Source organism: Myotis yumanensis, unplaced genomic scaffold (assembly GCF_028538775.1).
Source record: "Myotis yumanensis isolate MYYU_CA2020_CCGP unplaced genomic scaffold, mMyoYum1.0.hap1 SCAF_5, whole genome shotgun sequence".
In the NCBI taxonomy this organism is placed as follows: Eukaryota; Metazoa; Chordata; class Mammalia; order Chiroptera; family Vespertilionidae; genus Myotis; species Myotis yumanensis.
This window is the reverse complement of record NW_027223756.1, coordinates 85,958,170-85,980,367: the sequence shown is the minus strand read 5'-3', so window position 1 is coordinate 85,980,367 and position 22,198 is coordinate 85,958,170. Positions and strand designations below refer to the sequence as shown.

The 22,198-nt window shown below is 40.0% G+C and overlaps 1 protein-coding gene and 1 pseudogene across 1 annotated transcript; both read right to left on the bottom strand.

Moving 5' to 3' along the window:
* Positions 1-380: 380 nt before the first annotated feature.
* On the bottom strand, positions 381-1,304 carry LOC139009865 (olfactory receptor 7A5-like; annotated as a pseudogene).
* Positions 1,305-5,644: 4,340 nt separating this feature from the next.
* On the bottom strand, positions 5,645-7,289 carry LOC139009864 (olfactory receptor 7A17-like). The gene is made up of 2 exons (XM_070413978.1): positions 7,228-7,289; positions 5,645-6,626 (listed from the first exon to the last, which is right to left on the bottom strand). The coding sequence occupies exons 1-2, from the start codon at positions 7,287-7,289 to the stop codon at positions 5,645-5,647; spliced, it is 1,044 nt and encodes a 347-aa protein (XP_070270079.1).
* Between the last annotated feature and the right edge of the window lie 14,909 nt (positions 7,290-22,198).

Genomic DNA, 22,198 nt, shown 5'->3' with positions numbered 1-22,198 from the left:
ATGTTAAAGTCTACATTGTCAACAAGAGCAGTAAAGGTAGCGTTATAGAAAATAATGAGAAACATATAAGTGAAAACTGTAGTCTCAGATTTTTCTGTACAATAAAATTATGTAAATGCCCTCAGTAGCCAAGTGCAGTTTTGTCTATAGGAATAGCATAATTCATGACTATTCTTTGAGGAAAACAATAGAAAATTACTTGGAATGATATATGTCATAAGAAAATAAATTATTGTAAAGTAATTCAAGTTAACTCATGAGATAACTAGAATTTCCAATTATGTATGGTCCAAAGATTGGCTTTATTTTTGTCAGAACATCAGACTCTGAGGCTTTGAACCCTGCATTCATGGTCATTTCTTCAGACTGGTATAGTTAGCTTACCTTCCAAAGAATCTTTCTAGGGCCCTCTTTATGTCATTGTTCCTGAGACTGTAGATGAAGGGGTTCAGCATAGGGGTGACCACAGTGTATATCACCGAGGCTGTTGCACTTGAATGTGAGTTTTGGGAAGCAGCAGAGCTGAGATACACTCCTAGGCTTGTACCGTAAAATAAGGAGACAACGGACAGGTGAGATGCACAGGTAGAAAATGCTTTATACTTCCCCTGAGCTGATGGGATTGCCCATATAGAGGAAAGTATCCTAGAGTATGAGTAAAGGATCCCAGCAAGGGGACCACCACCCAGCAGCACAGTTAGACAATTTATCATAAGGCTGTTAAGAAAGGTGTCAGAACAGGCAATGTGGACCACCTGATTGAGTTCACAGAAAAAGTGGGGAATTTCCAAGTCTGAGCAGAAGGTCAGCCTCAACACCATTAAGCTATGTAGCAAGGAATGTAGGGCACTCATGCTGGAGGACACCAGAACCAAGAGTCGACATAGCTGGGGGTTCATGATGACCATGTAGTGTAGGGGGTGGCAGATGGCCACAAACCGGTCTTAGGCCATTACTGTTAGGATAAAATTGTCCAACACTGCAAAGAATGTATAAAAATACATCTGTGTGATGCATCCTGCATAGGTGATGACTTTGCTCTGTGTCTGGATGTTCACCAGCATCTTTGGGATGGTGGTGGAGGTGAAACAGATGTCTACCCAGGACAGGTTGGAGAGGAAGAAGTACATGGGCGTATGGAGGTTGGAGTCTGAGCTGACGGCCAGGATGACGAGCAGGTTTCCCAACACAGTGACCAGGTACATGGAGAGGAAAAGCCCAAATATGAGGGGCTGCAGTTCTGGCTTCTCTGAAAGTCCCAGAAGAAGAAATTCTGAAATTTGTGTAAGATTCACAGGTTCCATGTGGTGGAGGTGACTATCAGGAAAGATAAAAGTAACATGACTAATTTTCACACAAAGTTGTATTACTCACATATTTGAAATGCTACAATTAATATTTTATAGTGAAGACATTAATTTTAATATTTTGTGTATGGATATGGTCCCCTGTATGGCATATCCAGTGTCACCCCTGATATAGATTGTTTGTCTCAATCCCCTATTTCTCTGAGGGCTTCATGTAATCTATAGTTTGAATGAGAATTTTTTTCATGTTTCTCAGGAATGTAAATTGAGTGCTGACCATGTTTTAGGCACTGCCCAGGCTGTGAGAATAGGGTGCTGAAAAACAAAAGTCTCTACAATCCAATGAGGAGGGATGAATGTAGAAACAAATAATAAAATAATAAATTATTTCAGATGGTGGCCACTCATAAGAAGAAAAGGAAAGTATGTGCAAAGGAGAAAGTGAATAGGAAGTTCTATTTTTCATGAGATTGTAGGTAGATCTGCAAGCAAGGTGTCATTTGAACAGAGATCTCAAAAAGGTGAGCAGGGGAAATTTTGAGATGTCCTAAATTAAATAGCACTGGGGCTAGAGAGTGAGAGAAAAAGATAAGAGTAGTCAACCAGCTAAAAGCTGTGAATCCACTTACTAAAGACTGCTCTCACTTCTGAATGTATGTTGGAACTTGAATCAATATCTGTAGTGATCACTTGAGATCCCTGCATACTCCATGTGCATGAATTTTCAGGACTCTTGCCTGTAACCAATCAAAATGGTAATGTAAATACTTGTGTGTCTATCCCAGACCTGCCCCAGTTTACTTTCTCCTAGCACAGTGGACACGTCTTCTGTACCTCGCTCTGTTGCTGGTGGTTTCAACTCCATGCTCCAGCACCTGGCCCTTTCCTGGCTGGCATTTGGCTCAATAAACAATGTTGTGGTTTTTTTTTAAAGAAAAGCTTTTGGCCAGGCTGGTGTTGCTCAGTGGTTGAGTGTCGACCTATGAACCAGAGGTCATGGTTTGATTCCTGGTCAGGGCACATGTCTGGGTTGTGGGCTCAGTTCCCAGTGGGGGGCCTGCAGGAGGCAGCTGATCAACTTTCTCTCCCAACATTGATGTTTCGATCTCTCTCTCCATCTCCCTTCTTCTCTCTGACATCAATAAAAAATATGTTTAAAAAAAGCTTTTGACCCTGAAATATTTTTTTTTAACACAGCAGAGGAAGGGAGATACAAGGCTCTGTGGGAAAGTGTGTGCAAGCAGAGAGACTGGCCAGTGCAAAGGCCCTGGGGACGGTTCTGGTGTCCAATGTTCAAGTCAAAAAGTGAAGCAAGTTTGCAAGGTGAATAAGCATGAAGGAGAGTGATGAGAAGTGGTGGCTGACAGATTGAGGAGTGAGGTGGCTTCTCTGCTACTGTTGACACCTCAGGCATAGGGACTTCCTCATCCACACAGCCTCTTATACTTTATTAATCATGTTGCAAAGGTGTCCCGTGAATGGAAACAGATCCCCTCCGTAGTAGCTTCTCTTGATTGAGTTCTGGCCTCATATTGTATGAGCCAGCTTGGAGGGATGCATTTGAAGTATTAGCATAGGAAAAGTAATTCATCATTTAAATTCATGTATACCATTTATTTGAAATCTTCATGTCTAAATTTCTACATATTTTCATTTTATATTTATTCAGTCATTGTTTTTTTTCCATTTATTTCCTCTTCAACTTTTTAAAACTTTCCTTTCAACATAAAATATATTATAAATAAGTCTGTGTTTGTGTGCATATATGTGTATGTTTATTTAAAATTAAATTGTAGGTGAATAAACATACATACAACATTGCCTTTGAACATTTTATTCGGGCTCAACAAAATATGTCCACATATCTCATGTATTCCTTGCAACATTTGTCTGAAGATATGTTTACCATACCACATTACCTTCAGAAATAAAGAAATTGAGGCTTAGGTATATTAAATGTCTAACAATTACATTAAGAAGCCATTAAAGTTTATTGTGCACTCTCTTGACATACAAACATGGAAATATGAATTGTGCACTGCAATTTTTGTATTGCTTTTATGCATCATATTGTACATTTTAATCATGTTCAGTTTATATTATGTAATTATACTTCAATGAATAACTTAGAAGGAATAAACCAGGATCTAGGCCTCAGGTAACTGATTCACACTGAGAAATGGTAGGAGGGTTGCCATCTACTTGCAAAATGAGCAAAGTGTCATGGATATAGGGAGAGTAGAAGTAAAATAAAGCAATTCACATTCGGCATTGTTCCTTTTCTTTAAAATAGGAGATAAAACTAGTTATAGAAATAGGGTAAACTGATCATATATTGCTTCAAATGAGAAGAGGACCATGGCCATACATAATCTTGTGAATAAGCCTAGAAATACATGTAGAGATTCACAGTTGACTATAGAATCCTACAAACACTAGCAGAGCTCAGAACAATGCCACACCATACAATCTCACTTGGTAATAATGCCATTATATTATATAATTTGCTTATAGGATGACTTGTCATATAGCAATAAATTACTGATACAATAATAAAAATGAACAGAAATGACGACAGTAATAATCTAGTGAAGATTATTCTTGGCATTTGCTCTCAGTTTTGAAGATGGCTTTTATGGTTACTTTGTTATTTTAGTTTATTACAGACAAGTGCATTTAAAAACTCTCATTGACTGGTGCAGCCACTGTGGAAGACAGTATGGAGTTTCCTCAAAAAATTAAAAATGGAACTTCCATTTGACCCAGTAATCCCACTTCTAGGAATATATCTCAAGAAATCAGAAACACCAATCAGAAAGGATATATGCACCCCTATGTTCAGAGCAGCACAACTTACAATAGCTAAGATTTGGAAACAGCCCAAGTGCCCATCAGCAGATGAGTGGATTAAGAAACTGTGGTACAGCTACACAATGGAATACTACACTGCTGTAAAAAAGAAGGAACTCTTACTATCCACAACAGCATGGGTGGACATGGAGGGCATTATGCTAAGTGAAATAAGCCAGTCAAAGAAAGGTAAATATCACATGACTTCACTCATTTGTGGAATATAAGGAGCAATATAAACTGATGAACAAAAATACATCCAGAGACAGAGAAGCATCGAACAGACCATCAAACCTCAGAGGGCAGGTAGGGGATGGTGGGAGGTGGGGAGGTATAAGAGATCAACCAAAGGACTTGTATGAATGCATAGCCAATGGACACAGACACTAGGGGGGTGAGGGCATGTTCTGGGGGGTGGGAGTGGCCAGGGAGAAGTTAATGGGGGAAAAAGGAGACATATGTAATACTTTAAACAATAAAGAATTAAAAAAAAGAAATTCAGTTCACAAATTAAGTCAGAAGAGTAAGGAGATTAATAACAATGGAACTACATATACTAGATATCCTAGAATATTATTGATGCCCAACAAGCAGCAAAGACACTGTATTTTTAAATATCCATAAAAATATTTACAAACGATGGCTCAGTCATATGGTAATTTTCAGACAATTTAAAAAAAGATCACTAGGACCCAATTCTCTGACAGCAGTGGAAAGATAAAATTTTTAATCCTTAAAAATTAAAAAAATCCTTCTATACATTCCAGCACATATATATGCCAGAGTCTACATTATCAGGAAGAGCAGTTAAGATAATGATATACAAAAGCATGACATCCATAAAAGTGAAAAACCCAAGTCTCATATTTTCCTCTCTTTTAAAATTGTATGAATTGCCTTGGTCATTGAGTGTGGTTTTAAAAATATTTTTTTATTGTGCTCAGAGAGGAAGGGAGATGGAGAGAGAGATAGAAACATCAATGATGAAAGAGAATCATTGATCTGCTACCTACTGCATTTCCCCTACTGGGGATTGAGCCTGTAACCAGGGCATGTGCCTTGACCAGGAATCCAACCATGACCTCTATGTTCATGGGTTGAGGCTCAACCACCAAGCAACACCAGTAGGGTTCATTAATTGTAGTTTTTTCCCCATAGGAATACTATTCAGGATGATTCTTTTAGGTACAAAAATTATTTGATGTGATATATGTCATTTGAGAAAAATTATTCTAAAAAAATCCATGCTGTCTATTAGGTAAATAGGATTTTCCAAATATCTGATCCATATGGAAATAAATTTGGATAAATTTGGTAAGCTGTTGGATATCTGAGAGAGCAGAAAACGTAATTGAGTTACATAAATTGAATAGAGAAGATGAGGTCAAAGAAATAGAAATTCCAGGAAATCAATGGAAAAAGCAAGTTCTACTTCCATAGTGAAAAAATAATCACAGTATCTGACTCTGATACTTTGACCTCTGCCATCATGGGCAAGTCTTCAGTCTTAGGACAACTGGCCTGTTTGTAGTTTCCTTCACAAAGAATGCTTTCAGAGCCTGTTTGATGTCCTTGTTCCTGAGACTATAGATGAAGGGGTTCAGCATGGGTGTGACCACAGAGTACATCACCGAGGCTGTGGCACTTGAGCGTGCATTGTGGGTAGCAGCAGAGCTGAGGTACACTCCTAGGATTGTACAATAAAATAAGAAGACAACTGAGAGGTGAGACGCACAAGCAGAAAGTGCTTTATACTTCCCTTGAGCAGATGACATTCCATGTATGCAGGATACTATTTTAGAATATGAGTAAAGAATCCCAGCGAAAGGACCACCACCAAGCAGAAGAGCTGAAAAATAGGTCACCATGTTATTTAAAAATGTGTCAGAACAGGCAAGTTTGATCATCTGATTGAGTTCACAGAAAAAGTGAGGGATTTCCACATCCATGCAGAAGGACAGTCGTAATGCCATTAAGCATTGTAGCAAGGAATTCAGGATACTCATGATCCAGCATATCAGAACCAGCAATTCACAAAGGCGAGGGTTCATGATGACTGTGTAGTGCAGGGGGTGGCAGATGGCCACAAACCGGTCATAGGCCATCACAGTCAAGAGGAAAATATCCAACCCAACAAAATGTATATAAAAATACATCTGGGTGATGCATCCTGCATAGGTGATGGCTTTGCTCTGTGTCTGGATGTTCACCAGCATCTTTGGGACAGTGGTGGAGGTGAAACAGATGTCTACCAAGGACAGGTTGGAGAGGAAGAAGTACATGGGTGTGTGGAGGTGGGAGTCTGAGCTGACGGCCAGTAAGATGAGCAGGTTTCCCAACACAGTGATCAGGTATATGGAGAGGAAAAGCCCAAATATGAGGGGCTGTAGTTCTGGTTTCTCTGAAAATCCCAGAAGAACAAACTCTGAAATTTGTGTAAGATTCACAGGTTCCATGTGGTGGAATTGACTATCCTGAAAGATAACAGTAACATGACTAATTTTCACTAAAATGCAACAATTCATATTTTGCAGGCTAGACATTACTTTTAATATTTTATGTATGGATATGGTCCCCTTTAGGGGACATCCAGTGCCACCCCTGTTATGGAATGTTTGTCCCAATCACCTTTTTCTCTGAGGGCTTCATGTATTCTAGTTTTAATGAGAATTTCTCATGTTTCTCAGGAATATAAATTGAGTGCTGACCATGTTTTAGGCACTGTCCAGGCTGTGCAAATAGGGTGCTGAAGAACAAAAGTATTTACAAACCAATGAGGGAGAAAGAATGTAGAAGCAAGTAATGAAATAACAAGGTACGTTAGGTGTTGGCAGTGGTGTGAAGAAAAAGAAAGTACGTCTAAAAGAGACAATGAATAGGGAGTTATGTTTTTCATGGGTTTGTAGGTAGATTTACAAACAAGGTGACATTTGAACAGAGACCTCAAATAAGTGAAAAGGGGAACATTCGAAGATGTCCTAAATTAAATACACTGGGGCCAGAGAGTGTGAGAAAAACAATAGTAGTCAACCAGCTAAAAGCTGTGGCCCACTTACAAAAGACTGCTCACATTCCTGAATGTATGTTGGAACTCGAATCAACTTCTGTAGAGAGCATTAGATGCCCCTGCATCCTGCATGCCCACGAGCTTTCAGAACTGTTGCCTGTAACCAATCAAAGTAGTAATTATTCTTCCTTAGTATCTCTTCAAGACATGCCCCCACTTTACCTGCTTCCACCCCACACAGGATCTGTAGCCAATGTAAGTCGTTTCAAAAGAGCTTACATGTTTCTTTCCTAAAACATGAAGTGGAAAGAGCTGGTAAACTCCAGGACTTGGACATGTCTTTTGTACCTCATTCTGCTGCTGGTGGTTTAAACTTTATGCCCCAAGACCTTTCCTGGCTGGCATTTGGCTCAAAAAATACTTTTTTTTTTTCTTAAAGAAAAGCTTTTGGCTTGCTGGTGTCACTCAGTGGCTGAGCATTGAACTATGAGCCAAGAGATCATGGTTAGATTCCTGGTCAGGGCACATGTCTGGGTTGTGGGCTCAGTTCCCAGTGGGGGGCCTGCTGGAGGCAGCTGATCAATGATTCTCTCTCATCATTGATGTTTCTATCTCTCTCCCTTTCCCTTCCTCTCTCTGAAATCAATAAAAAAAATTTTTAAAAGGAAAGTTTTGGGCCCCGATAATTTTTTCTTTAACACAACAGAGGAAGAGAGACACAGGCTCTGTAGGAAAGTGTCAGCCCTGCAGAAGGACTGGCCAGTGTAAGGGCCCTGAGGAAGGTGTTTGTTTCTAATGTTCAAGTCAGAAAAAGTGAAGCAAGTTTGCAACGTGAATAAGCACGAGGGAGAGTGTGAGAAGTGGTGTCAGAGAAGGGTGAAGTGGCCTATCTGCTACAGCTGACACCTCAGGCACAGGGACTTCCTTGTCCACATGGCCTCTTATACTCTATTATTCTTGTTGCAAAGGTGTCTGGGAATAGGAACAGATCCCCTCCTTAGTACCTTCTCTTGATTGAGCTCTGGCCCCATATTGTAAGAGCCACCTTGAAATGTATGAGTGCAGCTACCCCTGGTCTGAGAACTGCTCACATCCACAAATCACACACAAACACACACACACACCACCACCACCTTCATGGCCTCCTAGGTAGGTATTCCCATGTCTGTTTCAGGCCAGCACACAGATTCTACTACAAATAAATACAACGCAAGTTGGCCAGATCAGTGATCTTTCACTTGGCGAATATAGAAATGGTTTCTAGAAAATCAAAATATTAAACCTTCCATAGATAAATAAACTTGGAGTTCCATACTGAGATGGCCATTTTCTGCTCTGTAAAACATAATGAAATCTGTTCAATGAATGGAAAAGAGAGAGATGTGGGGGAGAAAATAATATATGAGAAGGAATAGAGATTTAATAAACTCAGGTGGTCCTGGAGGGATGGTGAGGAAGATAAATATACTTGAGTCTGGCAGTATTTAAACCTTCAACACATTCCATTGATGCCAGAAAAATAATAAGCAAACAAGAATAAGCTTGTCCAAAAGACAGAATTAACTTCCTAATTGTATCCCTTTATAATGTGAAAGTGTGAGAAGAGTTGGGTATTTTTGTTATCAAGCAGTGGAAGACTTGTTTTCTGTACCCATTCCATAGTCACTTGACCAATTTGTTTTTATGTGCTCTGATAGGGGGCGAGGTTAGCCCCCTTCTCCCTTTTCTTATGCGGCACCTTTTCTGTGTTATTTTGGGGCTTTGGGTTTTCATCTCTTCTTTGACACACCCTGTGAGCACACTCTGGTCCTGGCTCCAGTCTTCATGCAACATGTAAATCCTCCCCAGACCATGCCTTATAAATCCTGCCCACACCATGGCAGTTCTATCTCTTTATACTGAATAGCTTTCTTCATATGACTCTTCCTGAGGAAAATATTTTAAACACACATTTATTTCATTGTTCTCTGCCCTCACTATTATATTGCACGATCAAAAGAGCAGACACTTCCCTTGCTTTGTTCACGTTTGGATCTTTCACAAAGGTATGGCATTAGATGTGCACTTACACAGAGACAAAACTAAGAATGTGAACAGTGATAAAATGAAAAAAAATGAAGGGATAATGAAACCAGGTTAAAATGAGTAGCTTCAAAATAACAATAGTACACAGAATTGAGTGGAGAATTAAACACCAACTGAAACAAGACACGAAATACAATCATTTAATAATATCAATGTGGGCTGCCTACTAAATTATAGAGACCTAGATATAAATGTATATAATGTATAATGTTCCTAGAATTTTCTGGCACATAGCAGATGCTCAGTTGTTGTTCATTTAATGAATCTGGAATTAGGTTTCAATGTACAAGAACATTTTCCATATGGAAAGCTTATACTTCAACATAGTTGAAAAAGCTTAAATTGTTACCTGAAAGCTGGCATAAATGGCTAGGGATCTGAAAGAATATTGAATTGGTCCTTGCTCTCAGACATCTTGCAAGATATCATAGAGGGTATGAACTTGGTGTAAGAATCACCAACACATTTTTGATGAACATTAAAAACTATATATAAAATTCACAGGTGGGCAAAACTGTCTTAACTAAAGCAAGAAACTCAGTGGTTAGAAAATAGATATATTTAAATAAAATGTTAAAAATTTTATGGTCAAAATGTCTTACAACAACCAGTTCAGAAAGAATGATTTCTAGAAATGTTATTGAAAAACAAGAAAATAAATGAAGTTTGCAGAAACTGAGTAATAGTTTGAGAAAACAACAAGAAATGTCTTTCATACCCATCAGCCTGGGGAAAAACTGGAAGAGCAGTCACGTTGATTGGGGTTGGAACTTTGAAACTGGTAGCAAAAGGGTGTACTCTCATTTCACTGTCAGAAAGTGTTACAATTTTGGAAAACAACCTGAAGTCACCTATAAGTATTACAAATAATGGTGTTATTTAATTCAGAGTTTCTTAGAATCGGCACTGTTGGCATCTGGGACAGACTGTTCTCTGTGGTGAGGTCTGTCCTGTGACTTGAAGATTGTTTAGCATCCCTGCCTCCACCCACCCCTCTCCAGTGTGACAGGCACAGATCTCTCTGGAAATAGCTCAATGTCTCATAGGGGACAAAATCACCGCTGATCAGAACCACAGTTTGAATTTCATAATTTAAATATATTTTAATAGCATTGATATGAGAGCAATTTAGGGATAAAGAGTATGAAAGACCATAAAACGTGTGAGTAGCAGTCACACTATGAATTCTTACGTAGCCACTGAAATAAATACATTAATTATTATACCAAACACAGCAATCTCTTGCCTCTGGACTAAGTTGGACCGTCTCTTAGATGAAAATAGGTAAATGTTCTTGGCTTCCATTCTCTGTGACCCTGTCATGCAGGGTCAGCTGTGTTATTGAGTCACCAGGATAAGATCTCTGAGAGGAAGGTCATTGTGGGGACATCTGAATTCCTCCCTAAATGTTTGATGAAAGAGACTGAAGCTCTGTCCCTGGCAAAACAGCTGGAAAGTGTGAAATATCACTCCCCAGCCAGAATTGGGCCTCCAAATGAACAAATGACAGTGAGAAATAAACATAACCATGCCCTTCCAGCCTAAGGTTACACAAGCTGAGAGACCAGGGATGAGGGGATATTTATAAATCCCCATATTTACTCTGCAGGCACATTTCTCTCTTGTTTCTCCAACCTCTAAGCACATGAATATGATATATCTTTTAGCAAGGGGAGGATTAAAGTAGCAAATGGAACAGGGTTGTTAATCAGCTGACTTCAGGATAGAGGATAAGCCAGGCTCATCCAGGTGGAACTAAGGTAACCACAATGATTCTGTTAATGCTGAAGAGAGATACAAAACAATTGGACTCAGAGAGACTTTGAAAATACTACACAGCTGCCTTGAAGATGGAGGAAGGAACATGAGCCATGGAATGCAGGCGGCATCAGGGAGAACAGATCCTGCCCTCACCTCTAGAAGGACCTTTACCCTGCACACATCTGGATATTAGTCAGTGAGACTCCTTTCAAGCCTCTGACATCCACACTGTAAGAGCATATGTTTGTTTGTTTTAAGCAAGTGGTGTGAGAATACTTTATAGCAGCTATAGGATTCTAATACAGACATTTATTCAATAAATTTGTCTGAAGAACCGAGTTTAAGCCTCTTCACTCATTAGCTTCCCTTGGGTAGGGACATTTTATGTTAAAAAAACACATGAAGTAGAAAAATATTTTTAACTAGATGTGGAGATATTCTCCTCCTTCACTGGTACAGTGAAGGCCTCACTGCATAAATGTAAGCTGACAGTGCTGCCTCTGTGGCATTAAGAGTTAAGGTACAACGGGTGACCTTTATTTCTCCCTCTATATAACTATGGTGACTTTTCTTCTCAGTGCCCTATACCTTTGCCTAGAAGTTGGTCAGCCCTCAATTTATATTCCCAGAATGCATGCCAGAATTTCTCCTTACGTATAGAGACCATGGGGGAAAATGCTAAGTTAAGGTTAGGAATTCCTGCCAGTTGTTCCAACAGAGAAAGTCAATGGGTAACAAATCCAAGAATATATGCAGCCCTGTCAATAATAAATATTTAATTCAAAATAAAACTATTTAGTAGTCTTTTCCAGACTTATTAAATATTTTTTTATGTGGATACCCAGCATGAGAGAAGATACTGCAATGCATTTCTCACAAATTGCTATTGCAAGGGACCAACTCCCTGACTGGTCAGGATCTTTTCAATAAATACAAAACATGCGCAAATGCACACCATCTTTGAAATTTAATACAAACACTCTCACTTTACTGCACTCTTCTCCCCACCCAATACCCCAATTACCTTCTTCCAGAAAATTAATCTTCTCAGATACATTTTCGTTTTACTGCAATCAATTTATGCATCTCACTCATTCTACAGTGTCATCCAACTGGACTCCCGTTCTTATCACTTTATTGTCAACTAAGGTCCTTGTAGTACAGATTCAAACACACACATCTGTCTTAATGTATTAACTAAATTAATTACACATTAGTTACTTAACCAACAATATAGATACAATACACTCTTGCCTCTGGGTAAGGCTGTTAGGGTCACAGTGACTCAGGTAAAAGTTTTCAGGTTCCATCCTCTCTGACCCTCTCCTGATGTACCTGCTGTCCTCTCAGACTCACCTGGATGGGTCTCTGAGAGGATGGTCTCCGTGTGGAACTCCTCCCTGGATGGTGGAGACTGAAGCTCTGCCCCACAGGAGACAGCAGGAAGGAGTGAAGCATCAGCTCCTGACTCAGCTTAGGAATCTAAAGCAACAGCCATGTGCTGTCCCCCAGCGTTGTACAAGCCGAGGACTGCACAGGGGAGATATTTACAGCTCTCTCTATACCTGCCCATCAGGCACATTTCCCTTGTGTTATTCCAACTTCTAAGCACATGATTTCCTTCTGGGCCTTTAGAATAAACAGAAAGGAAAATTTTCCTAATGATTCTCTGATCCCAGGAGACCAGATTGTAAGTCAGCGTACTTAGTTTTTATGACTTCATGTCTTCTTGTTGCCTGCTTTCAAGGGCAGAAAGACCTACTACTCTACTCCATCCCTGACTTCCCTTTTTCTTCAAAGTCTGATTAGGGTTGGAACACAACCCTCAGGTCTCTTGAGAATTGTTATTCTCCTCTTCAATATGGCAGAACTGCGCTCCTTTGATATGCAATCCTTGGCACCACACTCTTTGGCTTCCTGACACATTTGTCAAAATAATTAGGGATTTATACTTATATCACCAGTTAAAAGGTATCATTTAGATCCTCACAAACTATTGATTAGTTTTCCTCTCCAGTGTGCCTCCGGTGACTGAGCATTGTCCCGTGCACCTACAGGTTGTTGGCATGCCTGTTTTGCTGGCTTGATCCCCAGTAGGGGTTGTGCAGGAGGCAGCTCATCAATGCTTCTCTCTCATGCATCTTTCTGTTTCTCTTTCTCTGTAAAAAATCAATAAAAACATATTAAAATATTTATTAATTATAAGAGATACATTTAGATATATTTTTAAAATATATTTTTTTAAATTGCTTTCAGAGAGGAAGGGAGAAAGATAGAGAGATAGAAACATCAATGATGAGAATCATTGATTGGCTGCCTCCTGCCTGCCCCCTACTGGGAGGAGATCGAGCTCGCAACTCGGGCATGTGCCCTTACCTGGAATCAAACCTGGCACCCTTTAGTCCTCAGGCTGACACTCTATCCACTAAGCCAAACCAGCTAGGGCCATTTAGATATTTTTATTCCACATGACCTGAGCTTAACATTTTATGGAAATTGTCTGATTTAATCTTTAGAAAAGTCCATCCTATTAGGTAGTATTTCTTTTTGAAATGACCATGCATTTTTATTCCCATTCATTCTATTAATGTCATGCATTACATTGGTTGATTTCTGTCTTAAAAAAAAAAAACTTTGCAGAGGGTCGGAGGGAGACCGCATGGCAGACAGCCGCGTCTCTTGGGACAGACACAGACCCTGACCAGGGTAAGGAGTTCCGCGGGTTTGCTGGCGCCAGGAGATTTGAGATTTGGATTTTGTGATTGCGGAGAACTGAGACTAAAGGGGGCATCCTGAGGAACTGATCAGACCGTGCAGTGCCCATAAGAGAGGAGCGTTTCCCAGACCATGCAGTGCTGGTAAGAGGAGCGTTTCCCAGACCGGTAAGAGGAGCGTTTCCGCGGCCGGCCGGCGTTTGTCTGTTTCTTTGTTTTCACTGAACCCTGCTCATAGGACAGTTCGGATACAGACACTCACCTGTGCTGAAGAGAGGGTGAAGGTGCAGACGAGGGGAATCTGGGGAGAGGCTGAGGAAAGAGGGGGAGCCGGAGGAGGTGGCAGCGAATTGAGTGCTGAGACCCCCCTGGGCCCAGGACTGGGGCAGCCATTCCTCCAGAGGGTGGAATTCCTCCCCCCAGCCCCCCAGGCAAGGAGCACAGCCACACCCAGATTCCACCCTGTATGAGATAAAGGACTAAAACAAGCTGATTAGTCCCTGGGAGTTACCAGGGTCTGGCCTATAGAGGGATTTTCAGTCCCACCAACAACACAGAGCAGGGTAAGGATTAAAAAAGGATAGAGAAGCTGTATAGCCTCAGAGGCCAACCCAAAAACACTGCCACCCAGAGGTTGAGCCACAAACTGACTCTTAGGGGAATACAAATTAAGGCAGACTGGATCACAAATACGGCCTGCTTTAAAATCAGGACTGTGATTTACAACACGGAGGAACAGTGTAATGCAGGCAACACTCTCCTAAATACCTGGCAGGACCAAGGCGAACCAGGCTGAAGAGTAGAAGAACCGAAAGACCATCACTACTGCAAATTTTTTCTTTTTCTTTTTCTTTTTAATTTTTTCACCTTTTTACTAAGAAACCAATTTTTTTTTCTCTTTTTCTTCTTTTTCCATCACCTGATTTTACCCTTTCAATTACCACATTTTTATTTTTAACCAGTATTATTACTCCTACCATTTTACCATTTTTTAAAGTGCCATTTTATTTTCTCTTTATTTTCTTTTGGGATTAGTGTTCTCCATTCTATTTTCATCGTTCCTTTAGCATTAATTTTCCCTATCTCAATTCCACCTCTTTGCTAAAACCCTCTTCCTTACTTTTCCCCTTTTGGTGTCCTGTTTCTCTTACCCTATTCCTGCTCCAGACCTTCCCAATTCCCTCTTTTTACCCCCTGTCTAATTCCACCCTACTTATATATCCTATTTCCAATCTACTGCTCTAAATCCTTATACACCTATTCTTTATCCTTCTTCACTTTCCAACCCTTTTTTTTTCTCTCTTATCTTTCTATTGTTTTCTTGATTGTTGAATATATTGGGCTTTTTTTTTTTTTTTTTTTTTTTTTTAAATTTGTTTGTTTGTTTTGTTTTGTGTTTTTTCTTCTTTTTTAGGACTGGTTGTGAGGTTGTTTTTCTTTTTCTTTTTCTTTTTCCTTTTTTTTTCTGCTGGTTTTTCCCTTCCCTCCCCCACCCCACCCCAGCTATTTTTGTGCTTCTGTTTTCCCTTACCCCTCTGGATATTATTGGTGGTTTGTAGTTTGCATTCATCTCCAGGGATCTGTTGCTGGAATTTGTTGAGATTAGTGGCAGTTCTATTGGAGTTTGCTCCTCATACGGGGAGTCTCTTCCCCACTTCTACTTCATTCTCTTTTTTCGCTCTCTTTTTTCCCCCCTCTTTTTTCCCAATTCTATTTTTGCACTCCTTTTTTGTTTGTTTTTTTCTTATTTTTCTTTTCTGTTCTCTCTTTTATCTTCTTCTCTTCTTTCTCCCTTATCCCCTAATTCTCTTAATTCGGTTGGTCACCTTTATTTGGAGTTATTAATATTGTGAATATACTTGTGTTCAGTGCCTGGTACGTTGTGCCTTGCTCTGTTGTATTTTGTGCCTTTAAATCAACGCAGCAGATCCAAGCAACAGCAGCCCCCTGATCACCGCAGCCTCCTGATCACCACAGCCTCCTGATCACCACACCCTCTGTCTGTGGAACAGCAACTGTACGTGAAGCCTCCCCCCACCAGCCAGAAGAGCCAACACAGCTGTGAACAACACCCACCAGAGGAGCTGCTGCCAACTGGAAAGCAGCTGCTACCACAACCGTCTGAGCAGCAACCACAACCCAAGGAGCCCCTGCCACCCAGGGAGCAGCCACTGAACACCTCAACATCTACATATGTCAGCGAGATCAAACATGGGTAGGCAAAGAAACCCCCAAAGGAAAGAAAAGGAGGACTCGCCAGAAAAGCAGCTAAGTGAGACAGAGATATGCAACATGACGGAAAAAGAATTCAGAATAAGGTTCCTAGAGTACATGCACCACATGTTCAAGAAGCAAGAAGAAACAGATGAAAAACTCAACTACTTATGCAAGAAGCTAGAAGAAACAGATGAAAAAATCAACAACTTAAGTAAGTCCCAAGAAGAAATGAAGAGTGACATAGCTTCAATAAAAAACTCCATTGAAAGTATCAACAGTAGACTGGGAGAAGCGGAGGACCGAATTAGTGAATTAGAAGACAAGGAAGCAAAACACACTCAAACTGTACGGCAAATGGAGAAAAAAATTAAAAGACAGGAGGAGAGCCTAAGGGAGCTTTGGGACAACATGAAACGAAACAACATACGAATAATAGGGGTGCCAGAACAACAGAAAGATGAACATGGATTAGAAAACCTATTCGAAGAAATAATATCAGAAAACTTCCCTGAGGTGGGGAAGAAAAAAGTCACACAAGCCCAGAGAGTCCCAAACAAGGTGAACCCGAAAAGACCCACACCAAGACACATCATAATTACCATGGCAAATGTTCAGGATAAAGAGAGAATCTTACAGGCTGCAAGAGAGAGACGGAAAGTAACATACAAGGGATCTCCCATTAGATTATCAAATGATTTCTCAACAGAAACACATCAGGCCAGAAAAGAATGGACGGAAATCTACAAAGTGATGCAAAGCAAAGGACTGAATCCAAGAATACTCTATCCAGCAAGGCTATCATTCAAAATTGAAGGGGAAATAAGAAGCTTCACAGACAAAAAAGGGCTAAGGGAGTTTATCACCACCAAGCCAGCCATGCAAGAAATGCTAAAGGGACTGGTGTAAAAAGAAGAAATATCAAGCTCAGAAAGAAAACAGCCACACACACACACACAAAAAGAAATGGCTACAAACAAATACCTTTCAATAATAACTTTAAATGTAAATGGACTAAATGCTCCAACCAAAAGACATCGAGTGGCTGAATGGATAAAAAAACATGACCCATACATCTGCTGTCTACAAGAGACCCACCTCATTAGAAGGGACTCACACAGACTGAAAGTGAAGGGATGGAAAAATATCTTTCACGCAAATGGAAAGGAAAAGAAAGCTGGGGTAGCAATACTTATATCTGACAAAGTACATCTCAAAGTGAAGGCCATAACCAGAGATAAGGAAGGCCACTTCATAATACTAAAGGGATCAATACAACAAGAAGATATAACCCTGGTAAACATATATGCACCCAATGCAGGAGCACCCACATACATAAGAAAACTTCTGGAAGATATCAGGGGAGAGATCGACAACAATACAATCATAGTAGGGGACTTTAATACACCACTGACATCACTGGATAAATCCGCTAGACAAAAACTCAGCAAAGAAACAGCAATCCTAAATGACTCACTAGATCAGATGGACTTAATTGACATCTTCAGAACACTTCACCCCACAGCTGCGGAATATACATTCCTCTCAGGTGCTCATGGGACATATTCAAAAATAGACCACATATTGGGTCACAAGCAAAGTCTCCACAAATTCAAGAAGATTGAAATCATAAAAAGCTTCTTCACAGACCACGATGGCATAATGTTAGAAATAAACTACAATAAAAACAACCCAAAATACTCAAACACTTGGAAGCTGAATAGCATGTTATTAAATATTGATTGGGTTACCGATGACATCAAAGAAGAAATTAAAAACATCCTGGACACTAATGACAATGAAAACACAACAATCCAAAACCTCTGGGACACAATGAAAGCAGTCCTGAGAGGGAAGTTTATAGCTCTACAGGCCTATCTCAAAAAACAAGAAAAAATGGTAGTCAATCATCTAACTCTACAACTCAAAGAATTAGAAAGAGAGCAACAAGAAAACCCCAGAGTGAGCAGAAGGAAGGAGATAATAAAGATTAGAGCAGAAATCAATGAAATAGAGACCAAAAAAACAATACAGAAAATCAATGAAACCAAGAGCTGGTTCTTTGAAAGGATAAACAAGATTGACAAACCCCTAGCCAGGCTCACCAAGAAGCAAAGAGAGAGGTCCCAAATAAACCAAATCAGAAATGATAGAGGCGAAATAACAACAGACCCCACAGAAATACAAATGATTGTTAAACAATACTACGAGCAACTCTACTCCAACAAACTGGACAACCTGGAGGAAATGGACAAATTCCTAGAAAAATACAACATTCCAAAACTCAATCAGGAAGAATCTAAAAACCTCAATAGGCCAATAACTATGGAAGAAATTGAAGCAGTCATCAGAAAGCTTCCAGCAAACAAAAGCCCAGGGCCAGACGGCTTCACAGGGGAGTTCTACCAAACATTCAAGGAAGAACTAAAACCTACCCTCCTCAGACTACTACAAAAAATTCAAGAGGAAGGAACGCTTCCAAGCTCATTCTATGAAGCCAGCATCACCCTAATACCAAAACCAGGTAAAGACATCACAATGAAAGAGAATTACAGGCCAATATCCCTCATGAACATAGATGCCAAAATCCTCAACAAAATCTTAGCAAATCGGATCCAGCAGTACATCAGAAGGATCATACACCATGACCAAGTAGGATTCATCCCAGAGATGCAAGGATGGTACAACATCCGTAAATCAATAAATGTGATACATCACATAAACAAATTGAAAGAAAAAAACCACATGGTCATATCAATTGATGCAGAAAAAGCATTCGACAAAATCCAACACCCATTTTTGATAAAAACTCTCAGAAAGGTGGGAATAGAAGGATCATACCTCAACATAATAAAAGCCATATATGACAGGCCCACTGCCAACATCATACTCAATGGACAAAAACTAACACCATTTCCCCTAAGAACAGGAACAAGACAGGGATGCCCACTCTCACCACTCCTGTTCAACATAGTACTGGAAGTATTAGCCATTGCAATTAGGCAAGAAGAAGGAATAAAAGGCATCCAAATTGGAAAAGAGGAAGTAAAACTGTCCTTATTTGCAGATGACATGATATTATACATACAAAACCCTAGAGACTCCATCCAAAAGCTACTAGACTTAATACATGAATTTGGCAATGTAGCAGGATACAAAATTAACCCCAAGAAATCTGAGGCATTTCTATACACCAACAGTGAACTTTCAGAAAGGGAGATCAGAAAAACAATCCCATTTACCATCGCACCAAAAAAATTAAGATACCTAGGAATAAACTTAACTAAAGAGGTTAAAGACCTCTACTCAGAAAACTACAGGACGTTGAAAAAAGAGATAGAGGAAGACATAAACAGATGGAAGAACATACCATGTTCTTGGATTGGTAGAATCAACATCATTAAAATGTCCATACTACCCAAAGCAATCTATACATTCAACGCACTTCCCATTAAAATACCAATGGCCTTCTTCAAAGATCTAGAACGAACTCTCCAAAAATTCATCTGGAATAAAAAAAGACCCCGAATAGCTGCAACGATCCTGAGAAAGAACAAAGTAGGTGGGATCTCAATGCCAGATATCAAGCTGTATTACAAAGCCACTGTTCTCAAAACTGCCTGGTACTGGCACAAGAACAGACATATAGATCAGTGGAATAGAATAGAGAGTCCAGAAATTAGCCCGAACCAATATGCTCAATTAATTTTTGACAAAGGAGGCATGAACATACAATGGAGCCAAGATAGTCTCTTCAATAAATGGTGTTGGGAAAATTGGACAGACATATGCAAGAAAATGAAACTAGACCACCAACTTACACCATACACAAGAATAAACTCAAAATGGATAAAGGACTTAAATGTACGACAGGAAACCATAAAAATTCTAGAAGAATACAAAGGCAACAAAATCTCAGACATATGCCAAAACAATTTCTTCACTGATACAGCTCCTAGGGCAGTTGAAACTAAAGAGAAACTGAACAAATGGGACTACATCAAAATAAAAAGCTTCTGCACAGCAAAAGAAACCATCAACAAAACAACAAGAAAACCCACCTCGTGGGAAAACATATTTGCCAACGTCATATCGGATAAGGGCTTAATCTCCAAAATTTATAGGGAACTCATACAACTTAACAAAAAGAAGATAAACAATCCAATCAAAAAATGGGCAAAGGATCTAAATAGACACCTTTCAAAAGAGGACATTCAGAAAGCCAAGAGACATATGAAAACATGCTCAAAGTCACTAATCATCCGAGAGATGCAAATCAAAACAACAATGAGGTACCATCTCACACCTGTCAGAATGGCCATCATCAACAAATCAACAAACGACAAGTGCTGGAGAGGATGTGGAGAAAAAGGAACACTTGTGCACTGCTGGTGGGAATGCAGACTGGTGCAGCCACTATGGAAGGCAGTATGGAGGTTCCTCAAAAAATTGGAAATGGAACTCCCATTTGACCCTGTGATCCCACTACTAGGAATATATCCCAAGAAACCAGAAACACCTATCAGAAAGGATATATGCACCCAGATGTTCATAGCAGCACAATTCACCATAGCTAAGATCTGGAAACAGCCTAAGTGCCCATCAGTAGATGAATGGATTAGAAAACTGTGGTACATCTACACGATGGAATACTATGCTGCTGTTAAAAAGAAGGAACTCCTACCATTTGCAACATCATGGATGGAACTGGAGAGCATTATGCTAAGTGAAACAAGCCAGTCAATGAAGGAAAAATACCACATGATCTCACTCATTCATGGATAATAAAGACCATTACAAACTTTTGAACAATAATAGATACAGAGGCAGAGCTGCCTCAAACTGATTGTCAAACTGCAGTGGGAAGGCCAGAGAGAGTTGGGGGGCAGGAGGGAGGGGAGTAAGAGATCAACCGAAGGACTTGTATGCATGCATATAAGCATAACTAATGGACATAAGACACTGGGGGGTAAGGGAGGGTAGTGGTTTGTCAAGGGCGGGGGGGGGAAAAAGGATACTTATGTAATACCCTTTGTAATACTTTAAGAGGAAAATAAAAAAAAAAAAAAAAAAAAAAAAAGAAAAAAAAAAAAAAACTTTATTGTTGAAAGTATTACATATGTCCCCTTTTCCCCCATTGACCTCTCCCTGCCCTCCCCTCCTCCACCTTCCCCCCCGCAAGGCCTTCACTACCCTATTGTTTGTGTCCACCGCTTATGCGTATATGCATATGAGTACATTGGTTGTTCTCTTCCCACCTCACCCTCCCCTTCCTTCCCTCTGAGATTTGACAGTCCATTCAATGCTTCTGTGACTCTGGGTCTATTTTGGTTCATCAGTTTATGTTGTTCATTATATTCCACAAACTAGAAGCCCAGTACACAAATTTGTGCACATTGGAAGGAAATTAATTAGAAAAAAATTTTAATATTGCTATTCACCCTTTCTCTATAATATAAGAGTAAACCAAATTCACAATTGACAATGACAAATGAAAGCACACACGTGCAATTGGTGCCAGCGAAAGCTTTATATATATAAACCTGCTTAATTAGACCTGCTTTCTTATTTAGCTAAACTTTTTCCAGCCCAGTGAAGCAACCCAACTCCTCTTTCAGGTAATTGTCAGCAACACAATAGTAAATATCAACATGAAGCAGATTATTATTGTAGATCACTCAGGGAGAACAAAGAGTGAAATATTTAACTGCAGCAGTGTTTGACTATATTCTGTGCAGTGAAAAAACCTGAAGTCATTTTCAAGTACCACCATTTCTTACTTCTTTATAGTCAGGTCAAGTTTCTAAACTTTCTAAATCTCTATTTTCTGGCTAATGAAAAGAAAATAGGATTCCACTGAGTCTCCTGTCTACCTACTCCAGCACTTTTGTGAGGATCAAATGAGATGAGGCACAGGAAAACGCTTCACAGACATTTGGTTAATGTGTAAAATGTTTGCACCTGGCTATAAAGCAAGTTGTGTTCCTGGGCTAAAGAAACTCCAAGGAGGCTAGTTGCTAGGAAGAGGAAGCTGGGCATTGCTATGTGACATCATTACCTGGCACCCACAGTGACTGTTTCTGGGCTGAGCTAGGCTTTGGGCCGCATTTTGTACCATGGGGTCTTGGCAGCGTTGGCTGCAATTTGGTGAGGTGTTGCTCTGGGGTGATGGCAGGGCCTGTGTCCCACTTGGGGGAAGCCAAGTGTTGCTTTGTGGGTTCCAGGTCCGTAGTGCTGTGTCTCTGTAAATGGCCAGTGCG